The following is an 8,976-nucleotide window of genomic DNA, read 5'->3' as shown; positions in this document are numbered from 1 at the left end:
AAAAAGATTTGTCATCTCCCACCTCACATCCGTACACAACGTATTACCCCATACACACCTCTTGACTCGTGAAATAACTGATTTTTAGAATAGTGAGTTTTTGAATATTAAAAAAGTATGAATTAAATAAATCAACACCAACAGCTGTTTAACAGTGATAAAATATACTTTTATTTACTTTGTTGAGTTAGAGGGTTGTAAAAAAATTATTGCTAAAGTAGATATCAGGCAAACAGAAAGGTGCTTTAGAAGTCCAGTTACCTTGGAGTTTATTTAAACTAAGAGGAAAAGGTCATAATGTTTTCATGCAATACATACTTGGTTCTTTAAATAACCATTGTGACAAATAACAGAATTATGGAATGCTGCACTTGTGATCCATACAAAACACCAACATTTTGGATTGTACATAATTTAAAGAAACGTCTCAAACACTTTTTGAAATACTGTAGTAGCCAATACACAGAGGCATGCCGTAGGTGGGCACAGGAATGCAGTTTAGAAAAGAAAGAGAAACATCACACTGGAACTACTCAATTTCTTCAAAATCACTGAGCAAGAAAAGCAACATTGAACTTCCATACCGATTTTACACAACTTTTATACAGTACCTTGACTTAAATCCAAGAGCAAAAGTTAAGACTCTCCTCCTCTATTTTTGGTAAACAACTGCATGGTAAACTTAGATGACTTTTCCCCCTGGATTTTACCTGGGAGTGGCCTTTTTAATTTTTTATTTAAAAGAGGGCAGGTTTGGCACTTTTATACTGATGTCACCAATGTTAATATTTCTTGGGATCTCAGGAAGATTCATATTCTTTACAGCTGATACAGCACGGGCTGGAGCTCCCGCTAAGCCAGCCTGTATACAGAAGCAAATAAAAGAAAAAGAAAATGTACAACTCAGGTGTAGCTCATCAAAAAACACTAAAAATGGAGGACAATGATAAAAGATTCATATAACAAGCTTAGAGACCAGATGGTAGTTTGAATTGGTATGGGATGGTTACTTTGAAACGCTAATCTATAAAGAGAAAACAGTTGACACATTAAAAAATACAGTGAATACATGCAATGATAAGAATGTAAAGATTTCAATACAAATTAGCCTGCACTACTTAGACATCACATCCACTATTCAAATGACAAAAACCAGGTCTCCCCCTGCACCCTGGCTTACTGACTTATGATATAAGCATGAAGCATATTTTACATCAGTTTCCTTTTAAACATCTCTTGCAATAATCATGATAGATTTGGGGTTTGTTTTGTTTTGCTTTTAAAACAGCATTTGTTATCAAAATGTGATGTAAAATAAAAACTGAAAGTAACAGATCATACTTGTCTAGTTTCTTTACTTAGGGCCAAACCCTTAAAGCATTTCAAAACAACAAATTTTTTTAAAAAATTATTTTAATTGCAGAGGCTCTTCAAAATTTTTCTATGGAAGTTCTAGAACACTGAAGAAAAAAAAAATCAGGCTTTTAAAGTAAAGCCTCAGTCTAAAAAGAACAGTTCTGCCTAAAAATGAAACTGCAACAGGAGGACTTTTCCAACCTTTGATGAGTTAGAAAAAAATATAATGATTAAAAATACTTTGTCACATAAAGCAGATCCAACAACATAGGTTCAGTTTACAATATACAAATTTGGAGAAAGAACAGCATAAATGCAAAAGGTGTTATTTATGTAAATAAATGAATTTTAAAACATCTAGTAGCATTAGTATTTCACTTTCACCTTAGGGAAATTTATAATTTGTGAAATTATTTTGAAAGAAAATATGCTTAAAAGAAAAATGCATATATATCATCTTTTTCAAATAGCTTCAACAGTCTTGATACTTTTATGGTTTAAGTTAGATTTAGATTTCATCAATTTTTATTCAGGTGACACAATCAAGGCAACATACATCTGAATTCAGTGGCATACATCATCTTGACAAAAGCAGACAATTAGGTAACAAAAACAAATCTTCCATATATGAGACAATGTCTGTGTAATTAGAATTACTAGTTTTAATGTCCCTTTTGAAATTTTAGGGTTTTTTTCTCTTATGTAATCCTACCTCTTTTGTTAATCAAAATAATAATAATAATAAAGCTGTTACCTGAGAAAAATCTTGACTGATACAAAATAGGCCAGTGTAAACTATTTGCTGAATAAAGGATACAAACATTGTTAAGCAATGAAATAAAAGCCATGGATTATCAACTCAGAATTGGAAATAATAGAAAAAATCAGTAAAATAGTATTAATAATAGCTATGGTCCACACAGGCAATGATATAAATGAAACACTCCATATCCAATTAAAGAATGAGTAGGGCTGGAGCATTCAATTTTTATGATTTAATGGAAGTAAGTTGTTTTTGACTGACCCCTACATTTATACCTACCTGAAGCAACGCAGTTGTTTTTATACCCCCCAAAGATGTTGGAGATACGAATAAATGTTGTTTAGGGTAACATGACTCATAATGAAAAGGGTCTTTAATCTGATTATTTCAAGTTCAATGTAGTCCAGCTACCAAAATTTGGAATGGTTTAGGATCAAAGAAGGATCCAGTTCAAAGAGGTTTACGATCTTGTCAAGGCTCTCTTCCTTTTACCCAAAAGTATGTTGTTGGCCAAAGAATAAATTATTTTACAAACTTCTAGATATCCTGGAGCTAGTATCAGTTTTCCAGGTAAAAGGATTTTGTAATTTTTCTAATTAAAAAACCAATTTGCCACTATTTTTACTTGGGTGTGTCTAAAAGGGCACAAATGATGAGTAGACTATTTAAAAAAACTACTAATAAGATATTTGAGTACAAATATTTTAACAGGCATGAATGATCAGAGGATTTTTATTATTGAGATAGAGACAGAGAGAGAGAAGGTAGATAGGTGTGTATGTTTTACTGGATGCTATGATTTTACTTTTATAAACAGTAAAAATAATTTTTTAAGTATTAAATGTCATTGACAAGAAGCTTTCTTTTCCATAAGACCCTGTACCATGAACAGCTAACTTAACTTGAGCAAAGAAAATGAAAACAAAAATGCATCCTGTAAAATTTCTTTAGATTAAGCCGTTTCTTTGTGACCAAAGATGGTGTCGACTGTTGGCTGCTAATGAGAATACATAAAGTCAATATAGCAATTGATTTAAATAGCATATATGTGCCAAGTTCTTATAATGTAAAAACAAAAAGAAGTTTCTAAGTACAACAAACTACAATTCCTCTAAACATAAGCAGCAAGCCATACACATGCAAAGGATGGCAACTATTCAGAACACGCAAATGAATTAAGAGAATCAAATTATTTCTCAAGCATGTTCAATACTTTTGTGTAATATGTCATGAATTTAAATGGTAGGGAATAAAAAAAATTGTAATGTGCAACTTCAATTTTAATTAAACTAACATTTTAAGAAATCAGATTTTGCAGACTATAAAATATAAAAAATATAAAAAGAACTGTTGATCAGTAAGTAGATGCTAAACTGAGCTATCTATATATAAAAACTTATGGCTTAAAAATAAAAGATGTCTCAAGTAGTCAACACCAGAACTGCTATAAAACAAATTTCATTTTTAGACTTCCATGAAAGTGAAGTCTGAAACATTTTTATGAAAGAATAAAATGTAAAAGAGGTAATTTGCCATTAGGAGGTCAGTATGCCAAGAGAGAGGTATAAAGTAATTTTTGTCTTAGTTATGATTTTTTTCAGTAAGATATATTCAAAGCAACAAGATAACTTTTACTAATTCATTTTTTTTGAACACTAAAATTTACAGAAATTAAGCTTACCTGACTTGTTAGTCGTATGTACAATTTAAAATGTAAAATTAAGATATTTCTGACAGTACAACAAAGCTCTTAAAGATTTAAGATTACACAGTTGACACAGAGCAGAAATAAAAAGAATGAAACCCTACTGGAGAAATAACTTGTTTCCATCTATGTTATTATACTCGAGCACCACCAAACTGCAGCAACTCCACTAAAAAATAAATATATGAATCCAAAGCAGTTAAGAGTATGAATTGGATGAAAGAATGAAGTACAGTATATAAAAGAATGGCCATGTTTTCTCTCCCATGAAATTAAATAAATTAACAGAATTAAGAGAAAGAAAACAAAATGAAGTCTGCAAGTATACCAAAATGAGGCCAAACAGATAGAAGACTTATACAGACATACTCTCGGAAATTTCAAGCACTTGAATCACAAAGATAGTAATGGATGGATATGATTTGTTTTTGATTTTGTTTTTAAATTGCCAGACCCAAAAATAAACAAAATATGTGCAAGCAAAAGTGAAAAAGCAGCACTACTAAAATATATTACGAAGAATCGGAAGGCTCCCTTTTCCTCATGCAATAAGCAATTAACTTTCTCGAAGGAAAAAGGAAAGAATCTAGATATTTATTTCATCTAAGACATAAAATACCATCCTACCATCTTAAAATATTTTTTCAAGCTTGAAATACAGAGTAAGATGGTAGTGGGAATAGTCTGTACATACTAAAACCTCTACCCACCCCTCCTGCTGGAAGTTGCTATGCACATTCATAATCTTGACCTAACAGCAAAGTGAAAGAACATCAACATTAATAAACACAGTATTAAATGGTTTCAGACTCAAAATCATTAACAAAATAATGGCAGTTTCTGAATGCATGTTTTGAGCAAAATAGTAAATTCAATATTTTAATTTCTGAATGCAAGGCAGAGTAATTTTAATCTCGGAATCTGTAATAGGCTTGCTCTTTAAGGGCAGTGCTTTAATATTCCAATTATAAACAAACGGGTTAGAAATGCTCATGACAACCCTCTAGGAAGAACTGTAACATTTTATAAAAATTTTTATCAAAATTAGAATATTTAAAAATTTAAAAACCTTCCAAATTATACAATCCAGTTAATATAATCTTCAGTTATAGTTTTAATTTCCAGTACAGCACTTGCCTGTGCAAAATAAATATAGCAGACTAATAATGCCCAATTCATGGATTTAACGTAACTAATTCCAATCATTACACGTGAATGCAGGGGTCCTCACCATAATTCTGGAGAAGAACAGAGTGAACTGAATGTCAAGGTAAAAAGCTGAACCAATTCACAAGCTGACTGGCCAGCATCATTGTATTAGGGCCACTTTTCTTATTCTCTAAGCTCTTTGAAAATAGATATTGATTTAAAAAAAAAAAAAAAGAAGAAGAAAGCTAATTACTAGTTCTAGTGATGGAAGTTAAAGACCCAAGTGGTTCTTTGCTAAAAAATGACAATTTAACATAAACTAAGGACCAGAACACAGAAATTGGCAGTGATTTGGGTCAGTGGAATAAAGGAGACAATTATATATTTTCTATTCTGGGGATAAAGTTACAGAGATCTAAGGACCAAAAGTGGTATTCCCGGCTTCACGACAGCGCCTATCATCTTGGGATAAGAAATTAAAAAGCCACCTGTATGTTGCCACTTCTCAAACACATCCAGAAAGTAATACTTAAGTGGCTAAAAAAGCAATGCCAAATTCTCAGTGGCACTTTTCTAATTAGTAAAGTGGATAATCTAACTTGTTGAATTTACAGATTTTTTTTTTTTCCTCTTTGGGACTCAATAAAGTATTTTCATTTTGAAATTTTTAAATGGAGGCCTATGAACTTTTTCATTTTTCATCTTTGTATGGCTTTCAACAACAACAAAAAAAGCTGTTCGTTAGCATTTAGATTGAAATTAAAAAAAAATAATAATTTACACAGTTAACTTAGGGTGTGAAAAAAATGCATAGGAAATGCCAGAGAAAATTTGGTATTATAAAGCTATGAGTCCATTAAAAACATTTTCAATATGAGGCAATATGCTTTGTAAAAATGTCCAAGGTTAACAATATTTTACTGAGTCTTACTTATTACAGTGTTTAGATGTCAGAAGGTTGCTTCCCTGGAAATCCATTTTATTTTGGTCAAAATATTTAATTCCAATTTTTAGAACATTTAATTTTTAGAACCTTTAATTCAATTTTGGAAGATTTGTTATCTTATACTTTTTCTTGGCCACTTTTGATACGGAACTGAAAACCATTATGTTAAGACTTTGAAACTGAAAACCATTATGTGGGGAAAAGTACTATTTAAAAGTCACTATTCTAAACCTTCATTGCTTTTCACTTTGTATGCAAAACTCTAAAGGTTCAGCTTCTGGTTTTCAAATTCACAGCTTCCAAAGCCCAGCAGGCAATTTTATGTTAGAATCCTAATTTAGAAAGATTGGGGGGGGAGCCTCTCTGTTAGAGTTAAATTAATTCCACCATATTATTTTTGAAATACACTCTACATCTTTATATACAAAGTAAACTGTCATTTCTACAAATGTAATATGTCAATTAAATGACAATGTTTTAAAAAAAAGAACAAAAAAACTTTCCTTTTACAATGCAGGCAGACAAAACAGAACAAATATGACATCAATGAAACACTAGTAAAATACAGTAAGTCCAATAAAAGATGAAGAAACTACAAGGAGAAACTAGAATGAAAAATAGGCTACAGGGACTACATGGGTTCATTAACACAAAGAATTTTTGAGTCTGGCCTAAATAATTAATTGCCTTTGACATCATTTTGCTTTCCCTTTGTTAAAGTACAGTTTTCTCAAAGTCAGCAATACCTTGTCTACCTGTCCTGTCTGGGAGATTGAAAGATAAAGGTCTGTAAGAGAGAAGAATGGAAAGAGCTAGAAAGATCAGGATGTTCGGAAAAAAAGAAGACTGACTTTAAAAAAGTAGTGACTATATTCAGACCCATTTATTCATAACATGAATACATAAAACCTAACAAGTCTCCCCAACCCCACCCCTCTACCTCCACCCCCAGGGAGTCCTTTTATTCCTAGGAAGATTCCTGAGTGCCTCTTAAACTTCCCCCAAATCCCACCAACCCCCCAGTTTAAACCCTCCTTTCCCCAGACCCGTGTCATAGTAAACCATTTTTCTATCAAATCAGGATAGATGAAAATACATTCAGAGCATATCTTAGTTTCTCCTCTCTTTAAAGATCTGGGAGATCTTTGCTTCTACCTGTCTAGGTTATTAGGAATTAAACTGGTCCACCTTCCACTGTCACCAGAAATATACTACCTTTAAACCAAAATAATAAAATATTTAATTTCTGACAAAGTAAAGTCACCTAGGTATATCCATGTTGTGTCTTTAAAGTTGTATCTTAATTATACTCAGGCTGAATTTTAAAAGATAAATGCTATTCTCAATACCATTTAAATTAATCTTAAAAGAATGATAACCAGGTCTTTTCATCAACTATGATATTCTAAATTTTAATTATTTCTTGACAAGTTTTTGCTTGCGTAATAAATTTTAACTAAAGTTTAAGGAAGACTCAGATTAATTAAAGCCTGTAGTGTGTTCTCAAATAATTTTGGATTATTCTGCAGTTATATATTTGGTATATATATATATCTAGTTTAAGTAAAAGGGAAATGGGATCCATCCTGAGAACTCTAACATTTCAATGTATCTGAAATAAAGGTGGTAGTCTTCCAAACATATTACAAAAATTACTGAAGAATAGCACAAAGCCAACATTATTTTTGGCATAATTTTGTTAAAATAGTGATCATGACTAAATGGCCTCACTTTGACTCAATATTCTACTTTATAACTAAAATAGTAGCAGACATCACATATAGAGAAGCACCTGATAAAAAAAACATAATGTTGTGGTCTATTCCCAGACTTAAAATATATTTCCTAGTAGAGGAGAAAAATTAATTTGTAGTAGGTAACAGCTAACTATACAAATTAAAAGATGATCAGTGGATGAAAAATATCAGTACTTTTTCCACCAGTATTAAAACCATTTTAAACAGAATTGTTTCTGTGGGGAGATTTTTTAAAGTTACAGTATTCTTAAAACTATTTCCATTGAAAATGTAAAATTTTGTATTTTACTGCTCTGTTTTACAGATAAGGAAAAATTGCCTCATTAGCCAAGTGTTACTGGACAATCAGAAAGCAAATATCCATTATTCAATTATTATAGGTCCTTCATGACTTTTGTCAGTATGTTAATAGCAAACCAAGGACAAAAAGAAAAAAATAAAAAAGAGGACACCACCAATGAAAAGAAGTTAAAAACCTGGAATATGAACATTCCAGACAAAAGGTCAATATATTTTTTACAGATGGTTACACAGAAGTCACAAATTCCCACATATCCATTCATTTCTGACTGATTATTAAAGGGTTGTGTTACTGTCTCTTGGCATTTAGAATCTATATCCATAGGCTTTTGTAAAGCAAGTTTGCACAAATTATATAAAACTTCGAGTTATCACTTAAGACTTTAATAGCTCAGAGGTTAGAGTAAATCTTTTATTATACTAAATAAGATGCGACAAACCAACTATACTAAATAATATTGTGAGTTCTTTTCCTTGTCCTAAAACAAAACTTTCTGTACTAATCTCGTTTGTTTTCCCTTTTCAAAACCCAGTATTTTAAAAATTGGCTGTAGGACACACCAAATATTAGTAGTTATTTAAGAGTCATCATTATAAGTCTCCCCTTCAGGCAACTCACAGGGATGGTAAATTGAGTTATAGAGAAATGCAGGACTATTTCACTTTAAAAGAGAACACTGGAAAATGTTTTTCTACAAAGCTTCAACTGTTTCTAACCCTCAGGTTTTGGATTTAGCCATCTTCCTGTGTTTCATTCAATTCCAATGAACAAAGCATTATGTTAAACTGATTCTTTAAAATGCCAACAAGATAAAAATTCTTTAGAACTCACCTGCTATAAATTAACACTAGCATATTTTTAATACCTTGCTGCTTTTATAGTAATAATCACTGTAAATGAACCAAGCACCTGGGCTGGTATTAATAATTATAAATAAAATTTATTTTTCTAGTCTTAGTTATGACTATAACTATGAAAGGTAACGAGTATAGTGCTGAA

General features: G+C 31.3%; 1 protein-coding gene across 2 annotated transcripts in view; it reads right to left on the bottom strand.

The window, feature by feature from the left end:
- Positions 1-241: 241 nt before the first annotated feature.
- The window catches only part of AP3S1 (adaptor related protein complex 3 subunit sigma 1), a 78,617-nt gene continuing 69,882 nt past the window's right edge, over positions 242-8,976 (bottom strand). The window contains exons 6-7 of one of the 2 annotated variants that reach the window (XM_044263208.1): positions 6,666-6,706; positions 782-862 (exon numbers count right to left, since the gene is read on the bottom strand). In XM_044263208.1, the coding sequence (XP_044119143.1) occupies positions 6,671-6,706 (36 nt within the window). In that variant the 3' untranslated portion in view covers positions 782-862; positions 6,666-6,670. Of the gene's footprint in view, positions 863-6,665; positions 6,707-8,976 lie in introns of both variants that reach the window. The other variant, XM_044263198.1, reaches the window with a different exon arrangement.

This window comes from Neovison vison, chromosome 1 (assembly GCF_020171115.1).
Source record: "Neovison vison isolate M4711 chromosome 1, ASM_NN_V1, whole genome shotgun sequence".
Classification (NCBI taxonomy): domain Eukaryota; kingdom Metazoa; phylum Chordata; class Mammalia; order Carnivora; family Mustelidae; genus Neogale; species Neogale vison.
This window is presented reverse-complemented; position numbering and strand designations above follow the sequence as displayed.